Source organism: Salvia hispanica, chromosome 4, assembly GCF_029641045.1.
Source record: "Salvia hispanica isolate PSC_SH4W2 chromosome 4, Shi_PSC_v1, whole genome shotgun sequence".
NCBI classification, from domain to species: Eukaryota; Viridiplantae; Streptophyta; class Magnoliopsida; order Lamiales; family Lamiaceae; genus Salvia; species Salvia hispanica.
The window spans coordinates 13,314,580-13,333,636 of NC_142695.1; the positions used below are offsets into that span (position 1 = coordinate 13,314,580).

Genomic DNA, 19,057 nt, shown 5'->3' on the forward strand with positions numbered 1-19,057 from the left:
ACTTATATGTGTCTGAATCTGAGTGTGACTAATTTGAAACATTCAAATTACAAATGGATTGACATCGTCTCTATCTAATTTAAAGAAACACAGAAAGTCAGGAAGAGCAGTTAAAGACAATGGTTTTTGTTGCATTTAAATTTACATTCTCCTGTTGCACATCGTCACAACATTAAAATATACCCAACTGCTACTTTATAGTAACATATATCCAAGAATTATCATATTCTTGCATAATAACATTCTGAAACAATAATCCATTATACAGAATTAACCTGTTCTAGAAAGACTACTTCATTCAGTAGAATCTTGGGAGTATCATTATTATGTACTGCATAAAGATACAGGCTCTCCGAGAGCTGCTGCATACGCAGATGGCAATTCACGTCATACCAAGGCCGCCCTTTTGACTGTGGAGATCTACTAGTTCTTCGGGTACCAAAACATACCCTTGATGCCCTCTGGATCAGCTTCAAATCCTAGGTTGCGATAGAACTCCACAACTGCAACCAATTGCCACAAACAAGTTTAACTCGCAACTTTTTTTTGCGGAGTATCAACTTGTTACACTACTAATAAACCAAATGAGTCAGTTATATGACTGTTGACCATACCTTTACTGTCTGCAAAGAGTGAAATATTTCCGATGTCACGCTGCAAAAGGGCCCTTATAAGCTTCTCTATCAGGGCTTTTCCAAGTCCTTGGCCCTACACCACCACCGGTCCACCACAGATATTATAGAAAAATTCTTCACTTGGAAAAGAATAATAACAAAAAATTAAGGAATCATTCATGCATTTCCAGGGATAAATTTCATTTAGATAGTAAGCATCAAAAGTTTGCTTCACTTTGTGTTCAATTTATACCTGATAAGAAGGATCAACAAGGACATCCCAAATTGTTGCATTGAAAGCATGATCGGATGTAGCCCGGGCCATTCCTATCAACTTCTTTTGGTCATTTCCCTCTGCCAAGTAACTTGCCAAAGTACACTAAGATATCTGTCACTTAGTTATTTAATAACAAATATTACCAAATCATAGTACAATACTTTTTTGGAAAATAAAGCATCAGAAACTTAAATGAGGCAAATGTTGGTATTCCTTGATTAGGAAAACATGAAAGGTCCAATTACTAAGTACCTTCTCCAGTTGACTTGCTAACGGAATGCAGAGTAACAACCATGTAGCTATTTCTTAGGGCTGCTGCTAGCTTTGACAGAGGCCTCCGAGGCCAACCAACCTGTTGTATGCATCATGAAAATTATTTAATGAGATCTGAAAATATATGACTATGGTATTTGTAATGCTTAAAGTTCTTAACATGTCGAGAAAAAAAGTGTTACACCAATACATAGCTAGCATAATTGATGCAATACGTCCAACCGAGCATTCATGAAAGTGAAATCTTCTAAGGAAGGCATATGCAAATGCACTATCACTAGCAACTTAATTCAAGTAAACCTAACCACGAGGGATGGCTCACAGAGAGTGAATTCTCTCGCGTTGGCTTAGACTGGATCTCGAGATTAGAGACAGGATTAATGCAAGGTATATTAATGATATGCAGGATGGGAACGAAAATGTTCTCTTTCGGGGTATACAAATAAGCAATCATAGACGATATAGTAGTTACCTTATCGCATAAAGTCTGGAGATCATACACATCAACATTCCCACCGGAAGAAAAAATTATCTGCTCAATTGTTCCATCAGGTCTGGTGCTCTCAACGAGAACAAATTCCTCGGGCAAGGGCTCTTCCTCTTCTTCAGTAGTGACCGGAGGCTCTACAACTTGGGTAGTAGTATTGTTTTTTAAAATCCTGAAACATCAAAGGTTCTCTGCAGCATTACTCGTTTGATTATATATATACTGTCGAACTTTTGTTCGATATTTCAACCATTTAATGTGGAGAGGAAAGATGGGAAATTAATATAGGTTTCCATTTACCCTGATCTAATAGATTCCCAGAAGCTCGCCTTAAGTCTATAAATCTTTTCTTTTCGGCTTCCTGCAAAGCAACACGACGGTTATAATAGCTGGACATGAATTGAGCAAGAAACTACTCCCTCGGTCCACCAATAAACATCTCATTCTGCCATTTTCATCTATCCACCAATAAATGTTCCATTTGCTTTTTTACTACTATTGGTAATGGAGCCCATATTCCACTATCTTTATTTTACTCACATTCCAGAAAACAAGCAAACACAAAATTGAAGAAAATTGAAAAAAAAAACGCAAAACGGTAGTAGGAGAAGAATAATTGAAGTTGTGATTAAGAGAGATAAGCAAAGTAACCTGTGGAAAGAGGGAAATTAAGGGGAGGATGGCATTGGCAGCGGCAACCGAAAGAAACAATTCGCGGGTAGCTGCCAAAAAAAATCAATCTTGCAATCAAATAAACAAAAGAATAAAATGAAATTAGAAATGAGCAACTCACAGATTCAGGTCGGAAGCAGAATTGGGCAACACTACCAGTCCTTGGGCTGGCATTCTTTTGAATTTGAGATAGATGTATGTATAATGTATGTGGTAGCCACACCCTCACCTCCAATTCTTGATTTTTCTTCTTTTTTTATTTGGCTTAAGCTTAGGCGGCGTGTTTCTCTTTCTCCGTCATATTATTTCACCCTCCTTTCTGAATAAAAGAACTACATAAATGGCCCTAAACTTTTTATTAACTACTTAAATGCCTCTTAAACTTTTTTATAATACACTCATAGTATTGTGGAAAATATATTTTTAATGTATTGCCTCTATAATACGAAACATAGTTCCATTTTTCCATTTAGGTAGCTTTTATCTATTTATAATTTATAGTAAGTATTCACTTTCTTGGGCAAACAAATCATTAGTTTTTCTTCTATTCATATCTTACTTATTTCACGTTAAAACTTACGTTACTTATAATTAAGTCTATTTTAGACCATGCAGCATTATATTTAAGGTGTTGCACTTTTTCTATTTATTAGACTATGCTTTCAAGCCATTAAATATATTTTGGTATATTTTTGCATTCTAAATAAATATTTCATTCATTCATGAAAAATAGTTTTATTTGTGGACCGATGTGATTTGTAATGAGAAATTGGTAAAAAATGAGATATAGAAGAAAAAATAGATAAAATAGGAGAGAAAAAGAGAAAAAGGAAAAATAAGAGAGAGAATGAGAAGTGTGTAAAGTATGAGACTATCCTCCGTAGACACTCTAAAATGGCAAAACGAGACTATCATTTCATTCTTTTTCAAAAAGCAATATATTTCTTTTATTCTCACTTCACTTATCTAATTTATTCTCGTTTCTATATTAATCAATTTCCCCTTAACTCACAAGTAACATGTGCATCGAGAAGGAAATGTTGTTGTAGATTTCTTGTTACACCATGCATACAACTTCAAGAGAGGAGTGCATGTTCTTCAACAGCCGCCTACAAGTCTTGCTATTTGGTTATTGCATGATAGGTTAAGAATCGCTTATGATCGTCAGTATATAGTCTCATTTGGGTGTTGCCCGCTTTCACTCCCAACAATTTTTTAAGTTACATATCTAAAAGAAATGCATCGTAGGAATTATATTGAGGCCAAGAAGAATATAATAAATATTACAATATGTTCAAGTATAGTACAGTATATGGATGTCAATTTGGATCATCCAAATGGATCTTAGCCAACTCCACTCAGGTTGTGTGTCACTGGGTTGTATTTTTACCGGGCTATAATATTCAACTCTAATCCTAAGAGTTCGAATTTTAGACTAGCCCAGTGAGCTAATCGGACTTCTACCGATAAAATTAATACATGATCAATTCAATAAATAATGATAAATTATGAACATTTGGTTCACCACAGGTTTTAATGTATGATTGGTAAAGTAATAAAGATGAAGATTAAGTATAGTGTAAGTAGTGTTAGTAGAGATTGTGTTCCACACATCATTAAGAGTGTAGTATGATGGTATAAATTGTAAATTAAATGATGTGTAGGGGTAATGTGTTATTTACCCATTCCAAAATTAGAAATATAGGCTCAAACTCAAACATGATTAAATTCTAAATTTAACAGACTATACGGGTCAACTCACATGTTGTGGATCGCATTGATATGTCTAGTACAATATATTATAATGGTACATTTTACTATGCTTGTCATGAGTTTAAAATTATATCTAAATATTTTTACATATTTATTTAAGCTAATACTCCCATGACCTATCATAATTGAGTCGTTTATTTTCGGTATGAAAATTAAGAAAGTATATTTATTTATTTTTATAATTTATTTTATACTTTCGAGTTATTTTAGCGAAATTGGGGCTGTCCAATCAGATACCTGTGGATTTTGGACCCCAAAACAAATTTGGAAGTTAGTTCAAGCTATTTAAAAGGCCGACGAATAAGCAGTGGCGAAGCCATAAGTTTTACGATGGGGGCCCAAATTACTGTTATTAGTTGTAGGATTTTTTTGATGTTCGTGACTGATACGCTATGATTTTGCACTGTTTTAAGGCCTTTATTTGGGCCGTTTTGAATGTCAAAATTACATTACATGTCCATTATTTGCATATATTACTTATTTTGGTATTTTGACGTGTTTTGTGAGAAATTTGCAAACTAGAACATAAAACAATAGTAAAAAGTCGAAGATGCAAATCTGGAATATACGAACCAGCCAACGGTTCGCTGCTCTTTTGACAACGACCGCTGCCCCTGTAGCGGCCTGCTTTGGATAATAGAGCTGAAAAGATGAACACGCCCAACGACCGCGGATTTAGATCTAGTAGCTACGGAATGATTGCCAGCGACCGCCTAACAAAGTGCAGTGGCCCGCTAGGAAACGCGGTGCACAGAAATTGCCCTATTTTCTCTCCAAGACTTACAATACTAATCTGGAGATTTACCATATTATGACACACGACTCAGAGGCTATAAATACCCCCTCAACTGACTCAAGCTTCATCAAAGGAACCTTTTGCTGCATATTTTGCAGAGCATAATATTTGAGAGTTCCTTCCACTGTTTGTCATTGCTTAAGGAGTTTGAAGAGTGGAATCAAGAAAGATCAAGACTACAAGATTCAACCTTTGGGTTCGATTATTATAGTTCTTATGTTTTCTATGTTTTGTTAGAGTTTGTATACTAGAAATCACGTTTCGAGTGATTGAATACTATAAAACTCTTATTTTATTTTCCAATAAATAAAACAGATTATTTTTGTCATAATGCTGTTATGTTTTACATTTAATGGATATTAATGCATGTTTAAATGTATAAGTTAACTTAACAAAGTCTAAGTCTTTGTTTTAGTAGACCGGTTATGGGCGTCGTCCACTTTAAGGTAATACGGTCAGTTCTAAACAAAGAAAAAGATGAATTTCACAACCTAGATGGAATTTGACTATCCATCGAGAAAGGTTGCAATGTCAGTCCGCATATTTCTAAGCCTTACTGAAATAAGATGACATTGGTGTGGTATAGCACTGAACGGATCTAACAGCAAGACTTGCCTTAGGCTATCTACTGAAAGGCGAGGTCTTGATAAATATTTGTTTCTTAATCAATGTAGGTTAGCATTGAACATACGGTATTGATTATGCACTGCTTTGACTTATCAAATGGTGCGGAGTTTTCGTAACCCAATTATCCTGATATATTGGGTAGTGGTGATCGATATCTAGCGGTGCTAGGATTGCTATTATGTTGAATCGTGCGCGAGCTGAGTCTCGTTTGATAATGTCCTCAAGAGGAGCGCGAAACAAGGTTTTATTATTCGGAACCTAGCTAGTTGGAGTGTGATTACTCTATGAATAATAAATAAGCGTTTCATGCTAAGTCCACTCTTGGAATTAATAAGAAGTTAATTAATTAAGTCAATAGCAGAAATTAATTAATTAATGGACATTTTAATGTTAAGCGCGGGAAATGAAAGTTAAACGGAAACCCGGATTACTTGTAATTTCGGATTTGGATGGGGAGAGTTCAATATTACTTCTGTAGTGGCTGCTCGTAATATTCCAATTATAACTTATATTAAATTGTGGGTTCAATTTAATTAGTAAAAAGTAAATTGGATGAGCCCATATCCAAAGCCTTCCATAGATCCCTGTCTGGGCCCAAAAGGAACATAATATAAATAGGAGAATAAAGGAGACAGAAAACACAATTTTTCATTATTGTAATTTTCGAAAATTCCCCTTCCAAGCTGAGGAGATTTTTGAATTCTCCTATTCCAAAAAGGATTTCTTCTGTCTTCTTTATTTAAGTCCTAGTATTCTAGTAAGATCAGCCCACACTGATATTGGGATACAGTTCGGGAACCAGAGAGAAGATTTGTGGTCTAGTACTCAAAGCATCACGTGGAGAAGAAGCTAGCCATCTTCAATTCTTTAGAGAATTAATTAGGTATTTTTCTGCTCTGTAGAAAAGCATGTTTTAGGTTTCAATATTCTTAAAGCATGATTGATTCAAGTTATGAGCATGATACATGTGATAATTACGCGAATAGGTTTTGTCTAAATAATCTGCTAAATAGATCTGATTATTATGTGATTGATTTATTGTTTTAAACGCACCGCTTCCGCTGCCAGTTCGATCAATTGGTATCAGAGCCAGGCTTTGGCTCTGATTATTTGGATTTAAATTTCGCGAAATTCATGTATGCATGTCTTATTTGATTACGAAGCATGTTCTTGTGTTTTTATTATTTATGTTTTTGCATGATGAACTCAAGAACATTCGAATCATAGAACTTGAATTATTCGAACGTATGAGATGTGTGATTCGTCGGCGTTTATGCCGGGACGAATCGCACTACATGCGATCGGAGTAGGGTTGTCGAATTGAGTGAGAGCCGAGGGTCACGGGCAAGGGGCGACGCGCCGGCGAGATTGGACTCGCGCGCGCCACCAGCCGAACCCGCAAAACCCTAGCCGGCCCCGATCAAAGCTCGACTATCGCCGACGTAAAAGTGGGAGCCGAAGGACGCGATCACGCAGCGACGCCCCGACGAGCATGGGCTCGTGCGCGTCGCCGGTCGAGACCGCGATCCTTGGCTGGCAGCCTGCTACGTCGCGCGAAGGAAAACGGCGTGATGGCTCGTCCGAGAGCTGCCGAGGCGCCAAGAATCCGACGAAACCCTAACCCTAACCCTAGAACCCTAGTCGACCCAGCCCTAACGAGGCGCGACCGAGAGCAGCAACGCCGGCAGGCGGCGACTGCTGGAGCACGCGAGCTCGTCGGGCAGTGGGAGATCGCCGGAAAGTCGCGGCTCCGGCTGCGTTTTCTGACTTGACGTCGACGGAGGGAGATGCGGCGATGCCGCGGAAGGGAGGAGGAAGCAGCGCGCCATCGGTGCGAACTGCCGGCGGCTGTCGGGCGGCGAACACGCCGCTCCGGCGAGAGTCTCCGGGCGGAATCTTCAAATCTTCGTCGTGATGATTCGTGCAAACCTCGAATCGCAAGATATTGACGAAAGATTATTTTAATGATTATTTAATTGATTAATTAATAGAAATCATTAAAAATAATATTATTTAATGAAATAAAATATTTTGGGAAGATTTCCCTAGATTTTAGGAATATTTGATTATTTTCTATATCTATGAATATCTTATATCCTAGATGATATAGATAAGAATAATTTAATAGTTTCCTAAATATAATATATCTAGAATCTATAATAAGATAAGATATATGTAAGATTACATTAAATAATATAACTTAATTTTCTTCCTAATCTTGAACTTGGAAATTATATGAATTTAATTTTTCATGTCTAATTAAGATTATAAATAATGTACTTTATTTTAGATATATCTTATAGTATGACATGAATAAGAATTAAATTCTAGAACAATAATTCCTAAACTAAGATATTAAAGATAATAAAAGTCTTAATTATCCAGTCAATTACATACCAACAGAATTTAATTTAGTCTTAATCTGCCTTAAGGCTAAAGGATAATTAATTAAAACCATAACTCAAATATCTAAGCGATAATTATGAACTAAAAGTTTATATATGATCTCCATCGGTTGGACTGCCAAAATTTTGTGAAGCTGATTTTCTAATATTATCGCCACCTACAGAGTAGGGACAATAATCCTACGAAAACAGTAAGTTCATAAGGGAGGACTTCTCAAATAATAAATAGAATGAACTAGAAAGTGGTTCCTAATATTATCGCCACCTACAGAGTAGGGACAATAATCCTAAGGAACTACGAGTTTCAGGGTTCAATCAGAATTTATGAGATAGCTTGGTTTTATTATCAACACATGAACATTGTTATGGGAGCGTGTTGTAGAAATAAAATTCTGTAATGCTAAACCTGATGGTCGTGCTTAGGCAGCATTAGATGTGTCGACCTCCAGAGGAGGAAGCTATTGATATGTCGGTGTTGTGACCAGTAAATTGTCAAAATTTTAATGCGTATTAACCTCCAGAGGAGGATACAATTTATTAATTTTACTGTTGTAAGATTTTGAAAAGTTTTTATGGTTAATCTACTCAATTTCCTTACATAAGTTTATGACAAATAGTAAAATCTTCTGTTTGCAGTGCAATAAAATCTGTCAAGATGTCTTTTAATCCTCTTTCTGCCATTCTCAAAGAAAACAAACTCGAAGGCCAAAATTACATCGAATGGAAACAAAACATGGATATCGTTCTCACAGCCGAAGAGTACAAATTTGTGCTCACTACTCCACGCCCAGCTGTGCCGGCAGCTAATGCCGCGCAAGCACTGCGAGATGCGCATAGACGGTGGCATAAGGCGAATGAGATGGCCAAGTGCTATATGTTGGCTTCTATGTCATCAGTACTCAAGCATCAGCATTCTGCCATGGAAACTGCCGCCGAGATCATGACAAATCTCGCAAATCTTTTTGGTACTCAGAATCGAACGGCTAAGTCTCAAGCCTTTCGGAGTATCATGACGAAGTCTATGAAGGAAGGCTCGTCGGTGAGGCAACACGTCCTCGAGATGATGAGTCACCTCAACCAGATTGAGGTTTTGGGAGGGACGATCGATCCCGAGTCCCAGGTTACTATAATCCTTCAGAGTCTTCCCCCTAGCTTCCAACAGTTCAAGCTCAATTTCGAGATGAACAAGCGGAATTACACTTTGGCAGAGCTGCTGACTGAACTTCAGTCGGCGGAGGACCTTGTGGTTCAAGATAAGGTAGCTATGCTGAGTTTGGCGCCTAATTCCTCTGGCTCTAAGCCTAGAAAAGGAAAGAAAAAGGCACCCAACCCAGTGGCAGCTAAGAATGCTAAGGGAAAGAAGAAACAGCGGGGTGACAAGAAGCCTACTGGAAAGTGCTTCAAATGTGGAGAGAAGGTTCATTAGAAGTCAGATTGTCCTAAAAAGGGCAAGGCTACAGGTATGCACCATGCTCTAGTAGTCGAGTCATGTTTGGCTTCGACATCTACTCATACTTGGGTTATTGATACTGGAGCAACTGATCATATATGTTTTGATCCTGATTTAATGCAGGTGACAAGACGGCTACATGATCGTGAGATCGAAGTCCAGCTGGGCGACGCTACGAAAGTGGCGGCCGTTGCAGTGGGAGACGTTTATTTGCGTTTTTCTAGTGATAGATTTTTGATTTTGAAGAATGTTTTGTTGATACCTTCTTTTAGAAGAAATTTAATTTCAGCTTCTAAATTGTCTTTTGATGGATATTCGATTTTTTTAATGACAATTGCGTTATTAAGAAAGATGGTTCTTATATCTGTCGTGGTATCATGGAAAACAATCTGTACACAATCACTTCTACACAATTTAATCAACGTAAATCAGAACTCAATGCTACATCGAAAATTTCTAAGAAAAGAAAGGGACCTTCAACTTCAATGAATGAAACGTACTTATGGCACCTTAGACTTGGTCATGCCAACAAAAGAAGGATTCATGCGATGGTTGATCAAGATCTTATTAAAGGTCTTGAGAAGGAACCGTTTTCGAAGTGTGAGTCCTGTCTCTAAGGCAAGATGACTAAGAGACCTTTTAGGTCAAAGGGGAATAGGGCCAAGGAAGTACTTGAGCTCATTCATACTGATGTGTGTGGACCAATGTCAACCGAGGCAAGGGGCGGTTTTCGATATTTCGTCACCTTTACAGATGACTACTCGAAAATCGGATACATTTATTTGATGTGCTACAAGTCTGAAACTTTTGACAAGTTCAAGGAGTTTAAATCTAAAGTAGAGACGCATCATGGTAAGAGTATCAAAAGCCTGCGATCTGATCGCGGAGGCGAATACCTAAGTGCCGAGTTTTTGGACTATTTATCAGTGGCGGGAATTGAATCCCAAACGACTGCGCCGGGCACACCCCAGCAGAATGGCGTGGCTGAAAGAAGGAATAGGACCTTATTGAATATGGTCCACTCGATGATGAGTTATGCACGGTTACCTGTTTCGTTTTGGGGTCATGCTTTGCTTTCAGCAAACTATCTCTTAGACAACTTACCCTCTAAATCAGTTCCTACTACGCCATATGAGTTGTGGAATGGGCGAAAGCCCAATCTGGAACATCTCAGAGTATGGGGGTGTCCGGCTCATGTATTGGAAAATGATCCAACTAAGCTGGAATCTAGGACGGAGGTTTGTGTGTTTATAGGATACCGTAGAGGAACGAAAGCTTATGAATTCTATAGTCTCAGAGATCAGAAAGTGATTGTGAGCACTCATGCCACATTCTTAGAGGAAGACTATGTAATGAATCATAAGCCCAGCAGTGAGATAGCTCTTGAAGAGCTCACTAAGTTACAACTTCTATTAACCAAGAACAATTACCTAGTGTACCAACAATTCCAGAAATTTCAACTAATACTCCAGATATTGTAGTGCCGCGTCGCAGTGGGAGGGTCTCTCATGAGCCCGATAGATACATTGGTTTGGGAGAGTGCATGGATCACTCCTCGGAAAACAATGTACTTGATCCCTGGAATTTTGCAGAGGCGCAGACAGATGTCGATCATTGTGAATGGGTGAAAGCAATGGATTCGGAACTACAATCAATGGTAGACAAGGACGTCTATGATTTGTCTGTCCTACCCGAAGGCTGTACTGCCATTGGGAGCAAATGGATATACAAACGTAAACGTGGACCCGATGGACGAGTTAAAGTCTTTAAGGCAAGACTAGTGGCTAAGGGGTATAACCAAAAGGAAGGCATCGATTACGATGAGACCTTCTCCCCCAGTGGCCATGCTCAAATCGATCCGCATACTTTTGTCTATAGCAGCTTACATGGATTGGGAAGTATGGCAGATGGACGTCAAGACTACGTTTTTAAACGGGAGTCTTGAGGAGACCATCTACATGGAACAACCCGAAGGCTATGTAGTAAAGGGCAAGGAACACATGGTTTGGAAGCTTAAGAAGGCCATTTATGGCCTCAAGCAAGCATCTAGATCATGGAACCAGTGTTTCGATCAAACTGTTCAAAAGTTTGGATTCGAAAAATGCCCTAATAAAAGCTGTGTGTATAAGAAGGTTGAAAAGGGAACTGTTGTGTTCTTAGTTTTGTATGTAGATGACATTCTTCTAATTGGAAACAATAAAAAGATGTTGTCATCAGTGCGAACTTGGTTGTCCAGCCAGTTCGAGATGAAAGATATGGGTGATGCGGGACACATTCTCGGTATCAAGGTTCTTAGGAACCGAGCAAAGAGAATGTTGTGCTTATCCCAAGAATCTTACATCGAAACAGTACTTAGACGCTTTAGCATGCAATATGCCAAGAAAGGTTTCCTACCTTTTAGACATGACATCCATTTATCTCAAGAGATGTCTCCCAAAACGGCATCTGAGATAGCAGAGATGAGAAGAATACCATATGCCTCGGCAGTTGGTAGTCTCATGTATGCTATGCTTTGTACTAGACCCGATATCTGCTTTGCTGTTGGCATGGTAGCAAGATATCAATCAAATCCCGGCCAAGGACATTGGACTGCCGTAAAGAACATACTCAAGTACCTTAATCGGACTAAGGACTATGTTCTAGTTTACAATGCAGCCGAGCTCTGTCCTTTAGGATATACAGATTCAGATTTTCAATCTGATGTAGATTCGAGGAAATCAACTTCCGAATATGTGTTTACCTTAGGAGGTGGAGCTGTAATTTGGAAGAATGTAAAGCAGAAATGCATTGCAGACTCTACCATGGAAGCCGAATATGTGGCCGCTTCGGAGGCTGCAAAAGAGGCTGTATGGCTTAAGAACTTCCTTCTGAACTTAGGTGTGGTTGCGAATATGCCCAAGAGCATCACCATTTATTGCGATAATTCTGGTGCTGTGACAAATTCGAGGGAACCACGGGCTCATAAGGCGAGCAAGCACATAGAGAGGAAGTATCATATCATTCGAGATATAGTGCAGAAAGGAGACATACAAGTGGTCAAGATTGAGTCCGAGAACAACCTGGCAGATCCTTTCACGAAGGCATTAGCGGTAAAGCCGTATGAAAGCCATGTTGAAGGAATGGAAGTTCGACTAATTCAAGACCTCAATCCGCTTTCAGTATAAGTGGGAGAATATTAGACGTTAGCACACATTTTTTTGTATACTCGAAAGTGTTTTGAGTATAAGTGGGAGATTGTTAGAGTTTGTATACTAGAAATCACGTTTCGAGTGATTGAATACTGTAAAACTCTTATTTTATTTTCCAATAAATAAAACAGATTATTTTTGTCATAATGTTGTTATGTTTTACATTTAATGGATGTTAATGCATGTTTAAATGTATAAGTTAACTTAACAAAGTCTAAGTCTTTGTTTTAGTAGACCGGTTGTGGGCGTCGTCCACTTTAAGGTAATACGGTCAGTTCTAAACAAAGAAAAAGATGAATTTCACAACCTAGATGGAATTTGACTATCCATCGAGAAAGGTTGCAATGTCAGTCCGCATATTTCTAAGCCTTACTGAAATAAGATGATATTGGTGTGGTATAGCACTGAACGGATCTAACAGCATGACTTGCCTTAGGCTATCTACTGAAAGGCGAGGTCTTGATAAATATTTGTTTCTTAATCAATGTAGGTTAGCATTGAGCATACGGTATTGATTATGCACTGCTTTGACTTATCAAATGGTGCGAGTTTTTCGTAACCCAATTATCCTGATATATTGGGTAGTGGTGATCGATATCTAGCGGTGCTAGGATTGCTGTTATGTTGAATCGTGCGCGAGCTGAGTCTCGTTTGATAATGTCCTCAAGAGGAGCGTGAAACAAGGTTTTATTATTCGGAACCTAGCTAGTTGGAGTGTGATTACTCTATGAATAATAAATAAGCGTTTCATGCTAAGTCCACTCTTGGAATTAATAAGAAGTTAATTAATTAAGTCAATAGCAGACATTAATTAATTAATGGACATTTTAATGTTAAGCGCGGGAAATGAAAGTTAAACGGAAACCCGAATTACTTGTAATTTCGGATTTGGATGGGGAGAGTTCAATATTACTTCTGTAGTGGCTGCTCGTAATATTCCAATTATAACTTATATTAAATTGTGGGTTCAATTTAATTAGTAAAAAGTAAATTGGATGAGCCCATATCCAAAGCCTTCCATAGATCCCTGTCTGGGCCCAAAAGGAACATAATATAAATAGGAGAATAAAGGAGACAGAAAACACAATTTTTCATTATTGCAATTTTCGAAAATTCCCCTTCCAAGCTGAGGAGATTTTCGAATTCCTCTCCTATTCCAAAAAGGATTTCTTCTGTCTTCTTTATTTAAGTCCTAGTATTCTAGTAAGATCAGCCCACACTGACATTGGGATACAGTTCGGGAACCAGAGAGAAGATTTGTGGTCTAGTACTCAAAGTATCACGTGGAGAAGAAGCTAGCCATCTTTAATTCTTTGGAGAATTAATTAGGTATTTTTCTGCTCCGTAGAAAAGCATGTTTTAGGCTTCAATATTCTTAAAGCATGATTGATTCAAGTTATGAGCATGATACATGTGATAATTACGCGAATAGGTTTTGTCTAAATAATCTGCTAAGTAGATCTGATTATTATGTGATTGATTTATTGTTTTAAACGCACCGCTTCCGCTGCCAGTTCCATCATGTTTTCCCTACAAACTACTCCCTCCGTTGCACTTTACTTGAGGCGTTTCATTTCAGCACGAGATTTAAGAAAGTTATTTTTAGTGAGTTAAATTAAGTAAAATAAAGTAGAAGAGAGAATAGAGTAAGAGAGAGATGGGAGAATAAAGTAAAACAAAGAATAAAGTAGGTGTGATTAGTTGTTTTATTTTTAGCCAAAAAGAGAAATGACTATAGTAACTTGGGACAATCCAAAATGGAGTACGACTCAAGTAACTTGAGACAGAGGAGTATGTGTTTAAATTATTCCATCATGTGTAACTAAACTCATAGAATTCTAGGGATGTGTTAGTATAGACTTTGGTTTATACAGTTCCTATTTATTTAATATCCGTTTTGTTCATTAATATGCTTCTATTCAAAGTGTTAAATAATGCTTCATGTTTGAGTGATACATTCTATGATGATTTATTGACGTGCAATATAATCGTGAGAGGAGATTTGTATGTTAGAAGAGCTTAGTTGACGTTACAATTAATTCCCCTTGAAACGGTACTGTTAATTGAGAGCGAGAACATTAGTAGTCTTAGGAACCTTTTGGAGTTACAAATCTAGGATTGACGCCCATAGTGTATGTGATATACTCTGTGCATGGACAATATATATGTGACTCGTTCTAGTAAAGTATAAACTATCCTAGCGTGTTGTAGTTGGATCTTGTATAGACCATAATTGTGAAAGCACATCCCTCGAATTTCCTTATCTCATCTGTTTCCAACAATTCAATAAACCCCCCTCTCACCTGGCGAGATTACCGGCACTCCAAACCTCTGCAAGCAATCACGAGCAAGACCACGAGAAATAAGACAATGAATAACAGTTTCTGTCTCAAAGTTGCACACCGGGCATATCTCTGAAACCTCCATCTGGCGCTGTCGCAATCGATCCCTTGTTGGAAGGAAATTTCTACATGCCTTGCATCAGTGGCGGATCCAGGATCCGAAAACGGAGGGGGCAGAATATATAGTAGTAGCTTTATTTAGTGCGGACATGGCTATTTTTTTCGTTGTTCGGGGCGACGCCGGAGGCAAACAGAGGGGGCGAATATGGTAATTTTACCTCCCGATAAGGGGAAATTAGTCGCACGGAGGGGGCGACCGCCCCCTCCTGCCCCCTAGATCCGCCACTGCCTTGCATAAAAAGATCTTCACTTTAGGTGGAACTTTAAATTTCCAAAGTCTACTCCACACCATCGAGTTTGTATCCACTTCAAAGGAGCCTTCACACAAAAACTTATACGCTGAGCGTACAGAGAAAGATCCATTTAGCTCCGGACACAAAATAATGCACCCTCTCTAGAGCTCTGGGCCAGTGGGATGCTCAACAACTGCTTTGCTTCTTCTCAATTAAACACAGTTCTCACCACTACTTCATTACACACATGTGCCCCCTCAAAGAACAACTCCGACACTTTAGCATCATGCAATCGATCATCTCTACAAGTGATTGGATGGAGTTTATCGGCCCTCGGCCACCAATTTTCCTCATAAATGGGCGTTTCTCTTTCATCGAAAAGCCAGCCTTCAAGCGATCTTTGGCTGCCACTAACCTACTCCAAAACAAACTTTGATTACCCACCTTTCCAGCATCAAGAATCCCATGTCGAGGAAATTATTGAGCTTTAAGAGTCCGTCCAAGTAACGAGTCAGGATTCTCAATCAATCTCCACGACTTTTTTCCCATAATCGAGATATTAAATTTCAACTTTCGAAAACCCATACCTCCTTTACATTTTGACTCACAAAGTCTATCCAAATCAGCCCAATGAATTTTTTTTCTTATTCTCTGTATCTCCTAGATATGCCCACGGTTTCGGAACTGGCAGTTACAGTTCAGAACCGTCAGTTTCGGTTTTAGAAATTGTCGAACCGGAATCGAACCGCGAGGGTGTTTCGCGGTTATGGTTCATGTTCCAAAACCACCTGTTACGATTTCAGTTCGGAACCGCCGGGTTTTTTCGGTTCCGTCTCAGTTTCACGATTTTTCGCGGTTCTGGTCTGGAACCGCCCGGAACCCTGCGGATCCAACACAGTTTTGGTTCCAAAATTTTGAAACTTGAACCGAACCACGGTTCCAAAAGTAACGGTTTCAGTTACTGTTTTGTGGTTAATCGTTCGAACCGTAAACCTTGGTCATCTCTAGTATCACCTTGCTAGTAACCATTTAGCATTTTTCCAAGGTTCATCACAAATGTCTTCTGACAGTAAGAACATATTCATTCCAATAGATAGATTGGGCATGCGCCACATTTTTAATAAGTGAAGAGTGAACTATTTGTAATGGTTGGATTTTAATATAGACAAGTGGGTTAATTTAACACATCAAAAGAATTAGAAAATGAGGAAAGTCAAAAAACTAACACGGGCTAAAAGATAATACGACCTCTGTTCATAAAAAATAAACAAAGTTGTAGATGATACAAATTTTAATTTGCAATAGATAAAATAAGAAAGTGAGAAAAAAATAGTGAAAGTAGCGTTAGTGGATTGTGGGGTCCACGATATTAGTGATATCGATAGTGTTTAAAACTTTTCATTTTTTGAATTGGTCTAATTTTGGTGGATAACCAAAAATAGTAAATTTTTTTTTATGAAAGCGTAATACATCAATATTAAGTATAGTCAGGATAAATATTACTCCTTCCGTCCCATAAAAGTATTTACTCTTTCATTTTTAATCTGTCTTATAAAAATATACACTTTTTAATTTTGGAAATTCTTTTCTCTCTAATGAGGTGATCAATTAACAATACTTCAATTATTTTTTTTTCTCTCTCTTTTACTTTATCAATTGTTTTTATAATGTGCATATTCTTATAGGATAGAATGAGTATTATTATATTTCCTCCATCCTTAATATGTGCCACACTTTAGTCCGGTTTGAATTTTAAATTATATAATAGAAAATGAGTTGAAAAAATGAATGATATGTGAGTCCTATTTTATATATTAATTTTGTTACTAATAAAAAATTAGTAAAATTTCAGGTTTATTACCAAAAGAATTAAAAACAAAATTTGACCCTGTTACACAGACTAAAGTTAAAAAATTGAGACAATGAATGGAGGGACAAAATATTTCCAAGGCAAAATCATCTTCATCCCAGCCTGCACGTATTCAGCATATTCCCCTAAATTTCAAAACCCTAGCTAGGGTAATACTATCTCTCTCCAATTTGTTTGCTTCTTTATTAGGAAATCCTATTGCTGTTCATACTGACTCATATTTGTTAAATGAAGATGCTTTAAAATTATTGTCAACATTGGAGTGATGCAGCTGAGGTTTAGGGTTCAATCGCATTGATCAGATAAATTTCCTCCTATTCTATAAAGTAAAGGAAAAAGTATTAATTGAGCCATCCATTTACGAGGCCAGAGTTGAATCTGCAAATTACACTTGGCGATTTGGCAATTCCAATCATGGCGGACGAGAATTCAGATAATCGGCAGCAAGAAGATTCTGCCGTCGGAGATGGCGGTGATAAATGCGGTAATGTCGACGACACTAACACTGCAAGTAGCTCAAATTCAGCAATGGCAGATGGTTTGTCTCGGTTGATTTCATCTGTCATGACTGCCTTCGATTCCCGAGCTGAAGCCACTGGCCGGAGCCAAGATCAACTCGCCTTCGCACTCGATCGTCTCACCGGAGGTGTGCTTCTTAAAATTAGTGTTTTAAATTGTTCAATTGATGAGGATTTTCATCTTTTTGCGTTAATCAGTGATTTAAATTGTGCAATTGAATACTCGTCTACTTCAAATCATAAAGCTTTGATCATTAATGGCGTTTCTCTTTGGCATTGATGGTAAAGCAAATGTGTTAGGATTGGATTTCTTAGTGTGAATGAAATGGTGTTACTAATTGTAAAATGAAATTGATGGACATGCTTGTTGGGGAAACTGTCTCTGCATCTTAGTTATTGGTATACCGAATTCAGAACACATATTTTGGTTGCTCGACCGTTGAGCTACAATAAAGTACTAATTTTGTTTAGTTGAAATTGCACACCCTCAATGTTCAGTTATGCCCCCTTATTATTCTCAATGCTTTCAGAGCTTGACAAATTGCTAGAGGATGCTCCATCACCGTTTATTATGCAGCACGCAGCTAGGATTTCTGGTGTTAGGAAAAGGGTTAAATCATTGAATAGTGTTTTGAAGTCCATTCAAAGGAGAATTGACAATATGGATCGGATGCTGTCCGCTGGATTAGCTCATGGTATGATATTGTTTCTTCACCTTTTTTTTTTTGTTTCTATATGCTTCATTTTCCTCGTCTCAACAACACTTCCATCACTTGGATGTACATCTATCATTATGTTAATTTGTTACCAAACCAAACCGAAAGTTCTTACTGATTTTATGTGAAGGTTTACTTATTCTGGTGGTGGAGGTGGGTTGATAGATGGATGATTAATAGGGTAAAGGGATGTATTAAGGCTGAGAAATTTGACTGATCTTTTGTTCACTGTTCTAAAAAGTCAGTATTGTTTTTCGGTTTCTTGTACGTTTCTCCTGCTACTTTCCTTGTGGAGAAACAATCCGTTACCAAAATATATTCCAATTTTCTTATGAATTGTGAGTAGGTGCAGAAACAATGGCGGGTGAAAGCAGTGAGCAGCAGCATGCTCAATAAGGCATCACTTGAAAGCAGTGGCAGGAATTTACATCTCACTTCTTGTAGTTTAGTTATTGATGGAAACAACCAATTGAGAAACTAGAATACATGCTGATGACTGCTGCCTATGAGCAATCGTTTTAATCTCTTTTGGGGATATTTTTTTGTTGGTTTGCCTAAGTATTTTTTATTTCATCTTGTACGGTGCCACACTCATAAAGTTACTAATTCGATATGGTTGTTCAACAATACTGCCCTCACAACCCCATTAGTGTATGCTTCTCTCTCTGAAAAGTTTTCTTATCATCTTCCTTTAAA

At 37.9% G+C, this 19,057-nt stretch overlaps 2 protein-coding genes across 4 annotated transcripts; one reads left to right on the forward strand and one right to left on the reverse strand.

Moving 5' to 3' along the window:
- Positions 1 to 110: 110 nt before the first annotated feature.
- Positions 111 to 2,612, reverse strand: NSI (nuclear shuttle interacting). Its single transcript, XM_048090148.2, has 8 exons — positions 2,445 to 2,612; positions 2,303 to 2,373; positions 1,952 to 2,012; positions 1,637 to 1,823; positions 1,144 to 1,243; positions 868 to 968; positions 615 to 708; positions 111 to 503 (listed from the first exon to the last, which is right to left on the reverse strand). Exons 1-8 carry the CDS (start codon positions 2,495 to 2,497, stop codon positions 424 to 426), a joined length of 747 nt encoding a protein of 248 aa, XP_047946105.1. The 5' UTR covers positions 2,498 to 2,612; the 3' UTR covers positions 111 to 423.
- Positions 2,613 to 17,167: 14,555 nt separating this feature from the next.
- On the forward strand, positions 17,168 to 19,007 carry LOC125194875 (SNARE-associated protein-like protein). Of its 3 annotated transcripts, XM_048093093.2 has the most exons (4): positions 17,168 to 17,276; positions 17,362 to 17,773; positions 18,176 to 18,340; positions 18,708 to 19,007. In XM_048093093.2, exons 2-4 carry the CDS (start codon positions 17,542 to 17,544, stop codon positions 18,755 to 18,757), a joined length of 447 nt encoding a protein of 148 aa, XP_047949050.1. In that variant the 5' UTR covers positions 17,168 to 17,276; positions 17,362 to 17,541; the 3' UTR covers positions 18,758 to 19,007. The 3 variants fall into 3 exon arrangements, with proteins under 3 accessions (XP_047949050.1, XP_088912538.1, XP_047949052.1); XM_089056412.1 differs by having other exon boundaries at positions 17,207 to 17,773; positions 18,176 to 18,339; XM_048093095.2 differs by having other exon boundaries at positions 17,209 to 17,773; positions 18,714 to 19,007.
- The last annotated feature ends 50 nt before the right edge of the window (positions 19,008 to 19,057 follow it).